Below are 19860 nucleotides of genomic sequence, written 5' to 3'. Positions count from 1 at the left end.
ATCCCTGTTCACCCCCACACAATTATTTCCAAGAACCTATCTATCTCCGTCTTGGCAGCAGCAGCTTGTCCCAACAATTGTTGGCAGCAAAGGCTATCAATGGAGCATACCCCAGGCTGAGGCTGAGCCACACTCCAGCTCCAGACCAGGGCTAAGACCAAGGAGATAAGATTTTAACTTTAACTTTTTCCTTTTCTTTTGGTTAAAGACTCTAAGATCGAGACTTTTTTTCTCTCTTGTTTTCAAATGCTGGTTCTGTATTTTGTACTTTAAGATGGGGCCGGAGAATGGTGACTTTGTACACCTGTAACTGTATTCCTGTACTTGAGCACACATGACAGTAAAATCTAATTTCAATTTTAATTCTAATCCTAAACATATGCAAAGGCTGCTTCAGCCACCTTTTCAGGAAGAGAGTTCAAAGACTCTAAGCCTGCTAAGAGAAAAAGAAATATCCTCATCTCTGTTTTAAAAATGTGACGTCTTAGTTTTAAGAGTGACCCATAATTCTAGATCATCCTCAAGGGGAAACCTCATCTCGATACCTACCTTGACACGATCCCTCAGGATTTTATATGTTTCAATCAGGTCACTTCCTTCTCTTCTAAACTTTAGCAGATACAAATATAAATGATTTCAACGTGAATATAGGAGGAGTTGTTAGTAAATTTGCAGATGACACCAAAATTGGTGGTGTAGTGGACGACGATGAAGGTTATCTCAGAATACCTTGGGACCTTGATCAGATGGGCTGAAGAGTGGTAGATGGTATTTATTTTAGATAAATGTGAAGTGCTGCATTTTGGTTGAGCAGATTAGGACAGGACTTAACACACTTAATGGCAGGGTCCTGGGGAGTGTGGTCAAAAAGAGACCTTGGGGTGCAGGTTCATAGTTCCTTGAAGGTGGAGTCATAGGTTGACAGGATAATAAAGAAAGCATTTGGTACACTTGCTTTTATTGGCTAATGCATTGAGTACAGGAGTTGGGATGTCATGTTATGGCTGTACAGGACATTGGTTAGGCCATTCTTAAAATAGTGTATGCAATTATGGCCTCCGTACAATAGGAAATATGTTGCAAAACTTGAAAGGGTGCAGAAAAGATTTCCAAGGATGTTGTCACGATTACAGGGTTTGAGCTATAAGGAGACACTGAATAGACTGGGGCAATTTTCCCTGGGGTGTCGGAGGCTGAGGGGTAACCTTATATAGGGTTTATAAAATCATGTGGGGCATGGATAGGATGATTAGCCAAGGTCTTTATCCCAGGGTTGGGGAGTTCAAAACTAGAGGGTATAGGTTTCAGGTAAGAGGGTAAAAGATATGTGGGGTTTTTTTCATGCTGAGGGCAGTGTGTGTATGGAATGAGCTGTCACAGAAAGTGATGGAGGCTGGTATAATTGCAACTTTTAAAAGACATCTGGATGGGTAAATGAATGGCAAGGGTTTTGGATCAAATGCTGGCAAATGGGACTAGATTTATTCAGGATATCTGGTTGACATGGATAAGATAGTCTGAAGGGTTTGCTTCTGTACTGTGCAGCTCTATGACTCCATAACCTTTCCACATAAAACAACCCACCTGGTATTTGTCTTATAAACCTTCACTGAAATGCTTCTAATGCATTTACATCCTTCCTCAAATAAGGTGAACAATATTGTACACTGTACTTCAAGTCATCTCAGCAGCGCCTTATATGCCTGAAATGTAAATTCCCTAGTTTTTTAGTTCAACTCCTCTCACATTAACTGATAACATTCTATTAGCTTTCCTAACTACTTGCTGTATCAGCATGCCAATCCGTGTGTTTCTTCCATGAGGATGTTTGAAGTTAGTGTTGTAACGTAAGAATGATGAAGAATATGGTGTGATAACTGCACTAAAAACCCGAAGCAGAATGAACAAGATCAATTCAAAATTATGATATCACTCAGCATGTATGATCCACAAATTCTATCCCTCGTACCAAACAATTTCTGGAGGCACTGCAACCAGAAATCCATCCTTCCCTATATTTTTATTATTCATCCACAGGATGAGGGCGCCAGCATCTTCTGTCCATCCCGAAGCGCTCAGAGAGCAGTTAAGAATTAACTGCATTGTTGTGGGTCAGGAGTCACATGCAGGCCAGACCAGGTAAAGATGGCAGTTTCCTTCCCAAAAAGGATACTAGAGTTTTTTTCCCTGACAATCAACAAGAGTTTCATGGTCATCATTAGTCTTTTACTTCCAGATTATTATTGAATTCAAATCCTACCAACTACCCTGGTGGGATTTGAGCCTGAGTCTCTGGGTTAACAGTTTATAGATAATAACACTGGGCCATCGCCTACACAGTCATGGCTCACATCTCACTGTATCAGAGATCAGTCTGAGAGATCATGAACAGCATGACTACTATTATGATCCAAGAGGATTCAGCTCAGTGTTTGCTGGGCCTTCCCATCAAACAACAAATCTAACAACTCTTACCAGATGCATTTCTCTCTTCTGGAAGTGAAGCCTGCCAACAAACATATGAATGATGATTGGTTAGTGCCTGAAACTGGGGAACCACCAGGCCAACAAAATGTGAAGCTGGATGAACACAGCAGGCCAAGCAGCATCTTAGGAGCACAAAAGCTGGCGTTTCGGGCCTAGACCCTTCATCAGAGCTGGTCCTAAGATGCTGCTTAGCCTGCTGTGTTCATCCAGCACCACACTTTGTTATCTTGGATTCTCCAGCATTTGCAGTTCGCATTATTTCTAAACACCAGGTCATTTGGGTCTATTCTTGCAAACCTATTCCTTGACATTAAATCTACTTGTTTTCCAGCAATGTGATCATCAGAACACAGGAATCTGTACAACTGTCCCTAACCAACCCTTCATCATGGCAGTAAACCAATGTCCCAATGACCCAACCTTCTCTGCTATGGTGTAAACAGCTTAGTGTTCTGTTCTTATGTGAGTGGAGGTTGGAAGAAACTAAGTTGTCAGCAAGAGCTAGGGGAATATTATCTTTTTATTTAATATACTTCTAACTACTTATTAAATCTAGCATAGGTCATAAGATTATCTGTGTCTAGAGTCTAATGTTCTGTGATCTCTTATGTTACTACTGACATAAGCTGGCTATGTATATTTAAATATTAATCCTTCACCCCAGAAAATTAAGTTATGGCATAAGCACCATAGAATTACGATTTGAAGTTATTTCATTAACTATAGATGGGAGTGTACAGTGTCAGTTCCAAATGGTTCATAAAATATGTTAGTGTACCTCCAATCATACAGTATTTCATAAAATAGGTTATTATATATGAATGATATCTCAATAAAGTAAACGTAGTGAAGAAATCTTTGCAAACACGGCCATACAATCGAAAAAAAATTGCGTAAATATAAAGGTTTAATTCTGTTAACCAGATCAGATAGCTGCTATGAAAAATATGACAGCTGTAGACAAAAGTAATATGTCAAGTGTGATGATACACATAACAGGCTAAAGGTTATTCTGTTTATAACAAAACGGTAGCGCAGTCTCAGTACAGGCAATAACTGTATAGTTGGCGATGGAGACCAGACTTCAATTTCTTCAAATGTTTCAAAGAATGTTTTCCTTACATTTTCTCCTTGATGCTTCCAGGGAAGTTCTCATTGTTTTCTTTCCTCTATTTCCCTGACTTTCTTCTACCTGGTCTTCTCCATTTTATAATTTGTCTTTGTCTTGTCTCCATGTTTTGTTGAGCTGAGTTTTTTTTTATTCACCCATCTAACAATCCGAATCCTCTCTCACCACTGTGATAAAGGTATTTAATCTTGTTTTAATTGCCAGCACTTTAAAATGCAGCATCTCAGCAAAGAGAATTTTCTTTGCAAAATACTGAGACATTTTAATGGCGTTGAGTAAATACAAACTGACTGCAATTTATGCATGTGTACATTCAACAAGGTCAGAAATAAAAATGATATTAGTGTTACTTGGTGCTATGACTAGTTGAATTTCAACCTTTTAAAAACAAATTGTTTTTGCTGGAGAGTTTAATATTTCAGTAAATCAATACTATAAATGGCTTAAATCAGCCATTATGGAAAAAAAAGACAGCTCATTTTACCAGTTACTTGAGGGTTTAATGCGGCACTTACAGATTTAATGTGCAATGCATTGTTCAAAAGACTTAATTACATAGTTCTTAGTTTGAAGGCTTATAAGAATTATGTTCAATGAATCTAATAACTTGCAATCCGTCATACAATAAACTATAGAATTACAACACTACTCAGAATAATCTTTACAAAACCACAATCGGGTAGAACTTTCAATGGGATTCTCCTGATCCCCACCACAATAGTAGAGATTCTGATAAAATAACTCTGTCATTTGTTCAATTTCTTGAGGTTAACTGTTGACGTTGCAATAGATGATTAGCTGTATCCTTTGGAAATTGTTCCCCAATATGTTATACGACATACTTATTTTTGATTGTCTGATATTAAACCCAACAAACTAGAATACAGTTTTAACAAAAGGTCACTGACCTGAAATGGTAATTCTGTTTTCCCTCCACAGGAAGCATTTCTAGCATTTGATTTAAGACCCAAATATTATATGTAATGCAAAATTAAATCTTTAAAAATCCATGTAACCTTATTTCAAAAAGATACACAAATCCATTTTATCCAGTTAAGTGAGTGTAGAAGCATTACAAATTGCTTTTCCATTTCTGAGTTGCATAATCTTGGGCTGTAAGGCAAAATGATTTCATTAATTTTGTTTACAACACTGAAATTCACTTCACTGATACTGCAGTGAAATGTACAGATTTAATTCAGTAACAGCAAAATATTGTTTTCCTAAATCATTTCCTGAAGACAGTAAAATTATCACAACAACAAAGCAAACAATGTACCATTTCTAAACTATTTACTGAAAACCTTCCATGCCAGGGTTTGTTCCAGTACCACTCACCAAATCATTGGTGCCTTGCGATGAAGACTTCCGTGAGGGCGCTAATTTTCTATAACTTTGCCCAAGTAATTAATTTTATGAATGCTCCCATAAAAGAGGTTTATTAGCTGACACAGGCTAATCTAGCTTTGCACACCCTGTTACTAAATCAGAACTGGGAACACTCAGCAAATTCCTTCTCCCTAAAATGGCAAAAAGGCAATATAGTGCTATCATTGTTACCTGAATGTTAGATCAGTCAATTTAGCGCTGATCAAAGGTTGAATATGGCACCATCTTACTCTATACTATTGAGTACAGTTATTTTCTCCATCACAATAAACAAATCATAATCCCAATAATCAAAGTTATTGAACTGTTTGGGATCTGTGAATATTGGATTTCGGATAATAACTGTTTTGTTTAGCAATATTCAGAAGTGAACATCCTAGACTACTAAAATGAAACTTAGGTGTCTCTTTGGGGAGCAGGATGCTCTCTACCAGTGAAGATTATAGAGACAATACAGACAAACATACCAGAATTCCTTGTGGCCTTACAATAAAGGATATTCAGCTGAATGTCAATGAAGATTCTGATTGCTGGGACCTGCCTGCACTGCTCCGAAAGGGAAAGCAATACCCTCTGGCTTTCAAACAAAAGCAGGGGAGTTATTTCTGGTCTAGACATTGCTGGCAACATTCAGTAGGCCTGTCAACATCTGAGGAGAGAAAGCAGACTTAACATTTCAGATCTAGTGACCCTTCTACAGAACAGACCCAAAGCATTAACTCTGACTCTCTTCATAGATGCTGCCTGACCTGTTATGTTTCTGCAGCAATTCATAAAATCCCTTAAGTGTGGAACAGGCAATTTCATCCATCGAGGCCGCACTGACCCTTCGACGGGCAACCCAACCAGACCTAAGCCCCTACTCTATCCCTATAACCCTGCATTTCCCATGGCTAATCCACCTAGCGTGCACATCTCTGGACACTATGGAAAATTTAGCACGGCCAATCCACCTAACCCTGCGCATCTTTGGAGTGTGGAACACCTGGAAAACCACAGAATGTGCAAACTTCACAGAGACAGTCGCCCAACAGTGGAATCAAACTTGGGTCCCTGGCGCTGTGACGCAGTAGTGCCAACCATTGAGCCACCGTACTGTCCAGAGTTTCTGTTTTGGATTTCCGTGATCTGCAGTTCTTTGGTTTCTTTTTGAAACACTAACTCTGCTTTCAGTCACAGATGCTGCCAGGCCTGCTGCATTGCTCCAGCAATTTTTATTTTTGGTTTTGTTTTGCATTTCCAGCATATGCAGTTCTTTGTTCTATTTGAGTTATTTCTGGTATCCTGGCCAATATTTATCTCTCAAGCAACATCACAAAAAACAGACTGAATGAAAATTAGATGCCACTTTTCCTACATTACAAAACTGACCGTACTTCAAAAAGAACATTAGTGTCTGTAAAGCACTTGGAAATATCTGGCAGCTGTGAAAAAAATGCTGTATAAATTACCTTTTCCTGCCTGCAGCCTCAGAAGTAGCTACCTGAGGCTGCAGATCTACCATCCTGGCACTCAGATTGAGCAGCAGAGACCAGAGCAAGCCACCTGTTCAGAGGATGTATCGGAGAAAAATGTCACCGCAGTCCCGCTGCTTAGTTATAAATTCTTAGGATCTGCATATAGTCTAAATATCAGGGCATAGCTCCTCTTTAGAACATCTTAGCTCTATTTATTTTGCATACTTTCACAGTGCCCAATTTGTAATTTAAACTTTCTTTTTCATGGACAAGATGATCTGTACTAACAAGAACAGTCACTGGTGCTGGGTATTTTCTATAAGGTGGAAGTCTTTGGATTTGTCAGAATGAGGTAACAATGTATGTAAGCTTATAGTGGACTATGAGGACATATATCACCTACAGGCTGTAAAAGCATAAGGTAACAAATTGTGTAGCTGGATGAACGCAGCAGGCCAAGCAGCATCTTAGGAGCACAAAAGTTGACGTTATGGGCCTAGACACTTCATCAGAAAAGGGGGCTGGGGAGAGGATTCTGAAATAAATAGGGACAGAGGGGGAGGCGGACTGAAGATGGATAGAGGAGAAGATAGGTGGAGAAGAGAGTATGGGTGGGGAGGTAGGGAGGGGATAGGTCAGTCCGGGGAGGACGGACAGGTCAAGGGGGTGGGATGAGGTTAGTCGGTAGGAAATGGAGGTGTGACTTGAGGTGGGAGGAGGGGATAGGTGAGAGGAAGAACAGGGTGGGCAGGTGGGGACGAGCTGGGCTGGTTTTGTGATGCAGTGGGGGGATGGAGGGGAGATTTTGAAGCTGGTGAAATCCACATTGATAACATTGGGCTGCAGAGTTCCCAAGTGGAATATGAGTTGCTGTTCCTGCAACCTACAGGTGGCATCATTATGGCATGGCAGGAATGGGAGGGGGAGTTGAAATGGTTCGCGACTGGGAGGTGCAGTTGTTTACTGCTAACTGAGCATAGGTGATCTGCAAAGTGGTCCCCAAGCCTCCGCTTGGTTTCCCCAAAGTAGAGGAGGCCACACCGGGTACAGCGGATGCAGTATACCACATTGGCGGATGTGCAGGTGAACATCTGCTTGATGTGGAAAGTCATCTTGGGGCCTGGGATGGGGGTGAGGGAGGAGGTGTGGGGGCAAGTGTAGCACTTCCTGCGGTTGCAGGAGAAGGTGTCTGGTGTGGTTGGGGGTTGGGGGGGGGGGGGAGTGCAGAGCGGACAAGGGAGTCGTGGAGAGAGTGGTCTCTCCGGAAGGCAGACAAGGGTGGGGTTGGAAAAATGTCTTTAGTGGTGGGGTCGGATTGTAGATGGCGGAAGTGTCAGAGGATGATGCGTTGTATCCGGAGGTTGGTGGGGTGGTATGTGAGAACGAGGGGGATTCTCTTTTGGCAGTTATCGCGAGGGCGGGGTGTGAGGGATGAGGTGCGGGAAATGCAGGAGACACGGTCGAGGGCATTCTTGACCACTGTAGGGGGGAAGTTGTGGCCCTTGAAGAACAAGGACATTTGGGATGTGTGGGAGCAGAATGCCTCATCCTGGGAGCAGATGCAGTGGAGGTGAAGGAATTGGGAATAGGGGATGGAATTTTTGCAGGACGGTGGGTGGGAGGTGGTGTATTCCAGGTAGCTGTGGGAGTTGGTGGGCTTGAAATGGACATCGGCTTGTAGGTGATTGCCTGAGATGGAGACAGAAAGGTCCGGGAAGGTAAGGGATGTGTTGGAGATGGTCCAGGAAGGTAAGGGCTGTGTTGGAGATGGTCCAGGAAGGTAAGGGATGTGTTGGAGATGGTCCAGGAAGGTAAGGGATGTGTTGGAGATGGTCCAGGAAGGTAAGGGATGTGTTGGAGATGGTCCAGGAAGGTAAGGGATGTGTTGGAGATGGTCCAGGAAGGTAAGGGATGTGTTGGAGATGGTCCAGGAAGGTAAGGGATGTGTTGGAGATGGTCCAGGAAGGTAAGGGATGTGCTGGAGATGGTCCAGGAAGGTAAGGGATGTGTTGTGGAGATGGTCCAGGAAGTAAAGGGATGTGTTGGAGATGGCTGTCAAAGCATTCTGCTTCATCTTTCAAGATGTTACACCACTTTAGCTGCTTGCTACCCAAACCATGAAACACATGTTCAAAAGTGAGCTACAAGAGATCAGATGGAACTGGGGCTGAAATATGAGGAGCAACTAATTGACTAGAAAGTAAATATATGCTGCACCAGCTGCAGAAGACTCTGAGGTCTCACATCTCATAGACGTTATTATTAAAAAAAAGGATGTGAACTTTCCCAACCAGAAACCACAGAGATCCATCCCCTACTGAAGACCAAGTCTGTGGCATTTGAGTCAGGCGGCTCTGATCTTTAGAGGAAATCCAGGCATGACCTTCACAGGGCCATAAGGCCATAAGACATAGGAGTGGAAGTAAGGCCATTCGGGCCAGAGTCCACTCCACCATTTAATCATGGTTGATGGGGATTTCAACTCCACTTCCCTGCACTCTCCCCATCAGAGCGTCAAGAGGCAAAACCAAACTAAGCCAGAGACCCACCCTAACCACATGGACAGGGGTTGCTTGTGGCAAGGCTTACATGACATAATGGGCCACAAAGCAAAGTCGAACAGAATCATGGCCAACAGTACCTGCCTAACCGATAAGCTGACCTTGAACATAAGGTCAGTGAAATGATATCTCCTGACCCATCAGCCTCAGATGCACTTGTGAGTCACCAACTCTGATGTCAGATCGGCCTTCTTAAGGGTGAACCCATGGAAAGCAACTGGCCCGGAACAGACATAGATCCTGTGTGGACCAGCTGGTGGGAGACTTTGCAGACATCTTCAACCTCTCCTGACTACAATCTGAAGTCCCCATCTGCTTCAAGGAGACCACTATCATCCCAGTGCCAAAATAAAATCACGCCGTGTGCCTCAAAGTACTTCGAGAGGTTGGTCATAGTTCACATCAACTCCAGCCTCCCAAGCTGCCTTGATCTCTTGTAATAAGGGGAGGCAATGGCCTCGTAGTGTTATCGCTTGACTGTTAACCCAGAGACCTAGGTAATGTTCTGGGGACCCAGGTTTGAATCCAGCCACGGCAGATGCTGGAACTTGAATATCAAGAACTAAGAGTCTAATGATGACCACAAATCCATTGTCAATTGTTGGAAAAACCCATCTGGTTCACTGACGTCCTTTAGGGAAGGAAATCTGCCATTGTCATCCGGTCTGGCCTACACGTGACTCCAGGCCACAGCAACGTGGCTGCCTCTCAATTGCCCTCTGAGCAATTATTGATGGGCAATAAATGCTGCCTGGCCAGTGTATGCCCTCATACTGTGAAGTAATAAAGGAATTTGTCTACCAACATAACAGGTCCACGGCAAATGCCATCTCCCTGGCACTACACTCATCCCTGGAAAACAATGATACTCACATCAGGCTCCTACATTTTGACTACAGTTCCACCTTCAACACCATAATTTCAAACTCCGGGACCTAGGTCTCTGCTCCCCTCTTTGTAATTGGATTCTCAACTTTCTGACCAACAGACCAAAGTTAGTTAGGACACGTGACAATGCCTCCTCCATTTGCACATGGATAGCAGTGATGCACATGGACAGAAGTGAATTGAGGGGAATGTAGGTTAGGTTATTTTATTTTTGGATTAGGATTATTCCAGGGCACAACATCGTGGGCCGAAGGGCGTGTACTGTGCTGTACTTTTCTATGTTCTATGATAATCCTCAACACTGGTGCCCTGCAAGGCCATGTACTCAGCTCCCTACTATATTTACGCACACACAACTGTATCGCCAAATTATGCACCAACTCCATTAACAAGTTTGCTGACAACATCACTGTTTGTACATCAGCTCTCAAAGAACAATGAGACGAGGTACACGAGGGAGATACAGTGCTAAGCACTATGGTGTAAAGACAATAATCTCTCCTTCAACATCATTAAAATGCAGGAGCTGGTCGATGACTTCAGGAAGGGGAGTGAAGGGCACAACACCATCTGCATCAATTGTGCTGAGGTGGAGACGGTCAAGACCATCAAGTTCCTGGAAGTGACGATTACCAATCTGTCCTGGTCCACCCACATTGACACTACGGTCAAGAAAGCACAACAATGTCCCTACTTCAGGCTAAGGAAATTTGCCAAGTCTGCAAAGGCACTTACAAATTTTTGTATGTATACCATAGAAAGCATTCTATCTGGATGCATCACAGCATGGTATAGCAACTGCTCTTCCCAAAACTGCAAGAAACTACAGAGGGTTGTAAACATAGCCCAGTTGATCACACAAACCAGCCTTCCATCCATTAACTAATGTATACTTTCCACTGAATTGGAAAAGCAACCAATATAATCAAAGAGCCTTTCCATCCCGGTTATGCAGTCTTCTGTTGGGCAGAAGATATAAAAGTTTGAACACGTGTATAAACAGAGTCAAGAACAGCTTCATCCCCGCTGTTATCAGACTTTTGAATGGACCTCTTAAATGTTAATTCTGATTTCACTCTCTAGTACGATCTGCCTGTAAAGCATGTAAAGCAACACTTTATACTGTACCTTGAGACACATGACAATAATAAACCAAATCAAATGGATGTGCAACCACTATGGAATAGTCTCTGGAAACATGACAATAAAGTGGGAAAGTAGATCATTCAAATTAATGATACTGTGTATTCTCCGCATTACAGCACAGTATGGCTGGAGCATTCGCACCTCTAGGCCAACTTGGACGGGAACTCTCCACCACAGATGCAAACGGAGGTATGTGGAATCAGCTTTCTTTTCTAGCTCTCAAACAGTATGAGTCAGTAAGAACAAAGTTTCTCACAGAATGTTTCTGGTGTTTTAATTCCATTAGGTTTGCTTTCCTAACGATCACAGCTGAGCAAATGCTTTGTCCAGTACTGGTGGCATGGCAGAAACATTCTCATAATGTCACTATCTCAGAGTTCAAGACATAAATGCCTGACACTAGCACAAGCATACATAATGTCAGAAAGAAAGCTGGCTGGTCTGTCCATGTAACAAATTAAGTAGTGGTGTTCTCAGAAGGCTGATTTCCTACATGAAGATGATCCCAACTCCAAGAGTCATAAAGGCACAGCACCCTCTCTCACTCATGCTTCTGCTGGAGAAGTATCAGATCACATTTAAGGTTTTAAAAATAAAATCACATACTGATATGAAGGGAAAGTAGTAATTATGCACGCAGTCTAGATCGGAAATAATATTACAGTCTAGTCTGCAGATCTTGGTTTTGCTAAGATGGTGATGAATGACAGCAACTTGGACTGCTGCATGCAGAAAGGGGAGGATGAAGACAGGACTATTGCGTTGAGGAGATGTAGTGATCAAAGGAATGGCCTATTGTGTCAGATGGGAAAGAAAAGCAGAATTTTCTGCACCTTTCAGTGATAGGTTGGGAGACAGGAAGGCTCAAAACTGACCTAGGATTTGGGACGAGGTTTAGGTTGCTGGGGAAAGAGGTAAATAGTTGATTTTTTTCCTGCAGTCATGCAGTAGGAAAGCTGGCATAATCATCATCCTTTAGGAGACTCATTGAGCCACTTCAATGGACTACTGTCACTTCCTGTCAATTTAAGACTGAGATGAAGAGGAATTTCTTCTCTCAGAGGATTCAGAGTCTTTGGAACTCCTTGCTACAGATAGACTGAGTTGGATAGATTCACGATCAGCAGGGCAATCAAAGAGGATGGAGAAAATGCAGGAAAGTGGACATTAGGGTTATCGGCTCAGCCATGAATCAACTGAGTTATGGAGCAGGCTTGAGGGGCCGGATAGCCTACTCCTGCTCCTATTTCCTATGGTCTTATAGAAAGTACTTATGGTTAGGTAGGTGGCATCCTTGGACCTTGAGGAAAACTACCAAAATGCACTATGTAGTGTCCTTTAATAATATTATGGGCAGCTTATAGGGAGGTTAGGTACGTTGACAATTATTTGAATACATTGCTTTGTAAAGGATGTCAAACAACAGTTTGTATTAATTACATGCCCTAGTGAAGTGCTACAAAAATTCAAGTTAATTCTTCATTTGTTATTTGACGGACTTATAACAAGTGATATGATGAGCAGTTACATTGATAAAGAGCTCTCTGATGAGGGGTCTAGGCCCGAAACGTCAGCTTTTGTGCTCCTGAGATGCTGCTTGGCCTGCTGTGTTCATCCAGCCTCACATTTTATTATCTTGATAAAGAGGTTCCTGTTTTCATTGTTATTCTGTTAAATAACTATTAGATTTGCCAGGAACAAATTGCCTTTTCCTCCACTGAACATACAAAAATACAATCTAGAATTACCTTAGAATCCCTACAGCACGCAAACATGCCATTTGGCCCAACAAGTCCACGTTGACTCGGTGCAGAGCATCCCACCCAGACTCACCCTTTACCCAATACCAGTAACCCTGCATTTCCCACGACTAATCCACATAACCTACACATCCTTGGATACTATGGGTAATGTAGCATAGCCAATCCATCTCACTTGCACTTATTTGGGCTGTGGGAGGAACCGGAGAACCCAGGGAAAACCGACGCAGACACAGGGAGAATGTGCAAACTCCACACAGACAGTTGACCCAAGGCTGGAACTGAACCTGGGTCCCTAGCACTGTGAGGCAGCAGTGCTGACCACTGAGCCCAGCAACTATTAGGCTACTGCCTGTAGCCATGCAGTGAACTGTTTACTCTTGTTTGTGCTATTTTACAGTATTTAAGTGTACCAATGAAAACTATCTCTGTTAGGAGAGGAAACTGACAAAGAATAATGCATTTAACATCTTACTGAAAGAACTCTTGATCCCAGATTTGCTATGTCATTATCCAACCATTTTATTCCTAACAGGATCTGTAATATTGCTCAAATCTTGCTTTCATCCAATAGCTTGGTATGGCTTTTTGTCTACTTTAAAAGGATTCAAGTGTGCTGCAGCACCAGTTTCCTTCTGACTTTGCATATCGAGGAAATGATCACAATCTTCTATTTAGGCCAATCTATCGGCAGTCACACAGGCTGGGTTCCAGGATTAATAGTCACCAATATCCTTCTAGTGGATCGGTGCTTTAGACCAATAATCGTTTGGTTTGGCAGTCACTCTTCAGTTCCGAAACATCAGCTTTTATGCTCCCGAGATGCTGCTGGGCCTGCTGTGTTCATCCAGCCTCACATTTTATTATCTAAAATGTAAAGTGACTTTCACATCTACTCCATCTTGGGAACATGGGTGTAACTATAACAAATTTCCAGTATCTTAATCAAGGTTGAGGATACCTACTTAATTTTCCTTCTTTTCCCAACTTTTTCAGGTGGTGGCTAAGATTAACTTCAGCTGCTTGATGTAAGTGTGCTGGAGTATCCTATTGGAGAAGAAGTCGTACATTAAGTATTTCATTCTACGAAGAAAACACAATTTTTTTAATAAAAAGGGTACGAAAATTAGGCTAATTTGATATGTTTAGTCTGAGCAATCTAAATCCAATTCCATTTTAATAAAGGAAGAATTTTAAGAAGTTGCATTGATACAGCAACTTTCACAACCTCAGGATGCCCTAACGTTCTTTGCATTCAATAAGTTCAGCATTTGGCAATTGCTATAACGTAGCAGCAATACTAGGCAAATTGGGCACAGCAATGTCTGACAAATAGCAATGTAGTAACCAGATTATACATTTTACTACATTGGTTAAGGAATAAATATTGACCAGGTCATTGGAGAGAACTTACTGTGTTTAAGGGCTATAGGTTGCAACTAAATCTGCTTTATCTAAAAAGGATGAGTGTGAATTGCCTGTGTCAGTTTGATAAGATTCAATCTTGAGATGAAGGTATCATTGGCAAGGCCAACACTTATTGCCCATTCTTAATTGTCTTTGAAAAGGTACTCCTGGCATATCCTTTTCTTGAACTGCTGTAGTCTGTCTGGTGAAAGTGTGTCAAAAATTAAGTAGGCAGCTCCAGGATCCAGATTCAACAACAATGAAGGACAGGCAATACAAGTCCAAGACAGGAAGTTAATTATCTTGGAGGTGGTGGGGTTTGCACATGTTGTCTTCCATACCTTTCTAAGCATGTTTGGGAAATGGGGCCAAAGATGCCTTCATGCGTTGTTTCAGAATATCCCATGGTCAATACATACTGTAGTGATGCAAGGCTGCAAGTAGAGGGAATGGATGCTTAAGGTAGTGAGTCAGGTGACAATGAAATGCACTGCTTTGTGTGAATGGTGTTGAGTCTTTTCAGCATTATTGCAGTTGCATGTATCTAAGCAAGTGTCAAGTATTCCAAAATACTGGTAAGTTATGATCTGCAGGTGTCACGTACACTTTAGGGAGTCAGGTTAAAATTCAGTGATTGAGTAAGTGAGTCACTCATCACAGATTACAGTGTCCCTTACTTGTTCCATAATCAGGGGGCATTTATCCAGCTTGTCCAGTTCAAGCTCTGCTTAATGGTAACCTCCAGGAGGATGACAGTGGGGTTCTCAGTAACTATACTGTATTTCAATGTGGTAAAAATGGACTATCAAATTTGACATCCATCATCTGACTTTAAAACCTGGGACCTTTGTTGACTAAAATGTTTTTTTTAAAGTAAAGCACTGAATTAAATAGTCACAGTGATCACCTGACCACAGGCTGAACCAGCTTTTGAAGCCAATAATAAGCAAAAATCTGTCTGAACTGAAACTGACATCATTATCAAATGTAATTGAAAGTCAGATTGATATCCTCTGTTTGAACTGCACCTTTCTAGTTAAGTTTCACATTTTGCAGGTGAAACCCGCCTGCAGAACATCCAGCTGGAGAAAAGAAAACAAAGCCAGATATGGGAATTTACAAATGAGCTGGATTTCAGGCAACTGCTTTTGGGCGAACCATAGAGGAGTAAAATTGATTTCTAACAGCTGAACTGGAATATTTCTCTCTAATTTTCTCTTAACTTCTTGGAAGTTGATGCTTGTTGAATAGCAAATCACAGAAACTTCCACTCACCAAAATATCTACAAATTTTGTTTGCTGAGAATACAAGTCGCTGATTAAGCAACTGCAGTCTCAGGTTAAAACCTAACCTCTCATTGTACTGGGTACTCACTTCTTTTTTAGACTTTATACCTAGAGTAATTGAATCATGGAGTTAAACAGCATGGAAACAGACCTTTCAGTCCAACTTGTCCATGCTGACCAAGTTTTGCAAACTAACCTAATCCCACTTGCCTGTGTTTTGCGCATATGCTTCTAAACTTCTGCTATTCATGTACCTGCCCAAACATCTTTTAAATGCTGCATCCATACCTACCACTTCTTCTGGCAGTTTCACTGCAGGCACAAACCACCCTTTACGAAAAAGTTGTCTCTCAGACCCCTTTTAAATCTTTCTCCTCTCATCATTAAAATCTGCTCTCTAGTTTTGAACTCCCTCACCCAAGCATAAGACTTTTGCTATTCACCTTATCTATGCCCTTCATGATTTTATAAACCTCTATAAGGTCACCCCGCAACCTCCTACACTCCAGTGAAAGAAGTCCCAGCCTTTTCCAGTCACTCCTTATAACTCAAGCCCTCCTCTCCTGCAATGTTCTGGTATTCTGAACCCTTTCCAATTTAACAATATCCTTCCTGTAGCAGGATAGCCAGAACTGTACACAGTACTCCAAAGATTGCCTCACCACCACCCTGAACAACCTCAACACAATGTCCCAACTCCTATACTCAAGTCTAAGCAATAAGGGCAAGTGTATACCTGTCTTTAAGTGTGCACTTGTATTTTATTATTTTTCTTTAGGTTAATGGTAGGAAAATTAATTTTGTGTCATGCAAAAAATTTCTTGTAATTGGCTCTTTAACTTTCACAAGCAAACTACATTTTAAGTGAGGTGTAACATTGCTGCTGTTGCGAAGAAATAAAATTCTTGATGCAGCCAAACAAGGGTTTAAGAGAAGAAATGGGGTGTATCCTCCTCTGCCGATCGTAACAAACCGAGAACAATCTGAGAAACTTCTAAATGAGTCTGAAAAAAGTCATCAGCAAACAGCACCTTTTCTGACCTTATGCTGCAGGTAAGGTCATTGATAAAGCAGTTAAATGTGGTTGGACACATTAATGTCCTCTGATTGAGCTGAGTGTCCTCCAACAACAATCTATTTTGTGTGCTGGGCATGACACCAGCCGCTGGACAGCTTTTTCTCTAATTCCCATTTATTTAACTTTTACTAATGTAGACTCTTCAGCGTTACAATCAGTTGAATGTTAACTTTGATATCATGGGTAACTATTTTTATCTCACCTCAACTTGTGGTATTCAGCTCCTGACCCTGTTTGGACTAAGGTTGTAATAAAGTCTATAAATGAGAAAACCTGTGGAACCCTAACTTCTCAAGATACTGATAAGTTTCACATGATATAAGTTAACAATTTGATCCATTTTGTCATAGAATGGTTGCAGTACAGGAGGCCATTTAGTCTATTGTGACTTTATCAATCAGACAGTAGAACTTCCTGCTTTCTCACTATAACTGCACAATTTTCTCTCTTTAGGTGCTTAACCAATTCCCCTTTGAAAGCCAATAATGCACATGAATTAAGAACATCATCTTGCATTTTGGTAATAAATAAATCAAAATAAGGTTTACCTTATAAACACTTTTAACAAGTTCCGATGGGCTGAAATACTGTTCTGAATGCTCCAGAAAAACGTTTAAAATCTGCTGTTCCCTCAAGTTTCTATGAGCTATGTACTCTTTAATTTTCTCAGATGCACCTTGCACAACTGGGCCATGTCCTGAAATTCAAAAGGAATATACAGAGCAAATGAAAAGGGGTTTTGCATGGCAGCATTCTGATCGGGCATCCAGAAAACAGGAACACATTTATAAAAGCAAGAATACCGGTGGCTTGGATAAATAACTCTGTATTCAATTATTCAGTTTATTGCTACATCTGGTTAGATATCTTATGGTTGTTTTTGTTTTATACAGATCTGAAAAACATACAAAAACTGAGATGCAAAACAGAACTAACAGTTTGATTGCAAGTGTTCAAATATATGTATGGTATTGTGGAAGACATACCAGTGAAATTTGCATTTTTTTTGGTTTCTAATTTGCTCTCATTTCTTAGTAGTAGCTTTTTGTTCAAGACTCCAAGTTTATGTTTTAAAGAAATATTCAGCAACTGTACATAAAGAAGCACAGAATGATTACTCGGATCCATGACTGCTAACTACATACACGTTTTGTTTGTATGAATGAAAGGCTTCTCCTAGAAATTTATGTACTTGCATTATTTTTATTTTTCTCAGCTGATTCTGCATAATTTTAATCTATCACTAGCTATGCAGGAATGAGAGGGAGGGAGTTGACCCTATGTCACTGAAGGAATGCCAAAACATTTCTAAGTCAGATGGTAAGCAGCTTGGAGGGGAATGTGCGGGTGGTGTTCCCGTGTATTTGTTGCTCTTGTCTTTCCAGATGGAATTTGTCATGGATTTCGAAGTTTAAGCCTGTTTGGTAAATTTCTACAGTGCATCTTGTAGATAGTATACACTGCTACTATTGAGCATTGGTTGCGGAGGGAGTGGATTTCAAGCCGGTAATTAAGGAGGGGAAAAAAAAATCAATCTTGCCTGCAACTTCAATACTTAGCCGTATACTGACCGAACCTGTCCAAGACCACCAATGAACAACCTAACGGCCAGCTGGGTACACAACACCAATGAATGAACACTTCACAGAATGCTGTTCCTTCTCCAATGAACTGAACATCTACTCAAGAAGTTCCCATCTCCCCACAAAACTATACATGCATATAACACTACTAAGCACTGTTTACAAGAACTGCAAGAGGCCCTAACTTCCGCCAGCTCCCATTTTTATTCATCTCCATACTTGTGCTGCAGTTGGGCAGGGTTTAAATTAAAATTGCAGGAGGATGTGAATGTATGCAGGGATACAGGACAAAGGGAAATAAGGGCAAAAACAAAAGACAGATTAGAAAATAAGAAAAATGGTGTTAAGATATACAAGGCAGGAATCAAACAGGACCACATTGTAAAATAATGTGAATGGGACTAAGAATGTTAAAAAGGCAAGCCTTAAGGCCCTGTGTCTTAATGCATGGAACATTAGCAAACAGTAGATAAGTTAGTTGCACAAATAATTCTAAATGGGATAATGGAGAGGTGGCTATTGGGTGACAAGGGACAGGAACTGAATATCCAGGGCTAGTCCGTTTTTAGGACAGACAGCCAAAATGGCAAAGGAGGTGGGGTAGCATTGCTAGTTAAAGAGTAATTTCATAACAGTGAGAAAACATATTGGCTCTGGTGAAGTGGAATCTGTAAGGGTGAAACTCAGGAATAACAAGGGGCAGAAAATGCTAATGGGGGCCGTAAACAGATCCTCAAACTGAACCAGTTATGTTGAGGAAGGTATTAGACAGGATATCAGTAGTGCAACCAATAAAGATATAGCTGTAAGGGTGAGTAACTTCAATGTGCGTATACATTAGGCAAAGCAAATCAGTAACAACACCATAATGGAGGGATTCCTGGAGTGTGTAAGGGATAGTCTTCTCTATCAATACATTGAGGAACCAACTAGAGAACAGGCCATCCCAGACTGAGTATTGTGTAGTGAGAAAGGAATAATTGGCAATCTAGCTGTACAAGGCCCTGGGGAGAACAGTGGCCAGATTATGAATGGATTCTTCTTTAAGATGGAGTGTGACACACTTGATTGTGAAATTAGGGTCCTGAATCTAAATGATGGAAACTGCATTAGAATGAGGTGTGAGTTGACTATGGCAAATTGGAGAACATTAATTAAAGGAATGATGGTGGATAGGCAATGGTAAATAAGAGTGCTTGGAGGGACTGCAACAATTATTCATTTTCATCTGGATCAAAAATAAAACTAGAGGGGTGGCCTGGCCATGGCTAACAAGGGAAATTAGGGATAGTATTAGATCTTTAAAGTTTTTGAGAAGATTTGTAGCTCGGTTTGTGGATGAGGTTGTCGACATGCTAGTCAAGCCAGTGGGTTTGATTGCAGGTGTTTTGTCACCCTGCTAGGTAACAGTGCGCTTCCGGTGAAGTGCTGGTGTTCTGTCCCGCTTGTTATTTATGCCTGGGTTTGCTGGGGTGGTTAGCATCACTTCTGGTCCTGTTTTTTCAGTGGCTTGTACATCGAGTCCAGGTCAATATGTTTGTTTGAATTCCATCAACAAACACATTGAACTCGAACTGATATCAAACCACTGAAAAACAAAACCAGACAGAACTCCATCAACAAGCACAGAAACAGAGTAAGTTATTGAGGGGTACAGAGAAATAACAGGCTAATTATTAAATACATAC

General features: G+C 41.3%; 1 protein-coding gene across 2 annotated transcripts in view; it reads right to left on the bottom strand.

Annotated features, from left to right (window-relative positions):
* Nucleotides 1-3385: 3385 nt before the first annotated feature.
* Nucleotides 3386-19860, bottom strand: part of lactb2 (lactamase, beta 2) — a 44761-nt gene continuing 28286 nt past the window's right edge. For both annotated transcript variants that reach the window (XM_048528477.2, XM_048528478.2), the window contains exons 5-7: nt 17138-17286; nt 13783-13864; nt 3386-4729 (exon numbers count right to left, since the gene is read on the bottom strand). In XM_048528477.2, the coding sequence (XP_048384434.1) occupies nt 4689-4729; nt 13783-13864; nt 17138-17286 (272 nt within the window). In that variant the 3' untranslated portion in view covers nt 3386-4688. The remainder of the gene's footprint in view (nt 4730-13782; nt 13865-17137; nt 17287-19860) is intronic.

Source organism: Stegostoma tigrinum, chromosome 5 (assembly GCF_030684315.1).
Source record: "Stegostoma tigrinum isolate sSteTig4 chromosome 5, sSteTig4.hap1, whole genome shotgun sequence".
Classification (NCBI taxonomy): domain Eukaryota; kingdom Metazoa; phylum Chordata; class Chondrichthyes; order Orectolobiformes; family Stegostomatidae; genus Stegostoma; species Stegostoma tigrinum.
This window is presented reverse-complemented; position numbering and strand designations above follow the sequence as displayed.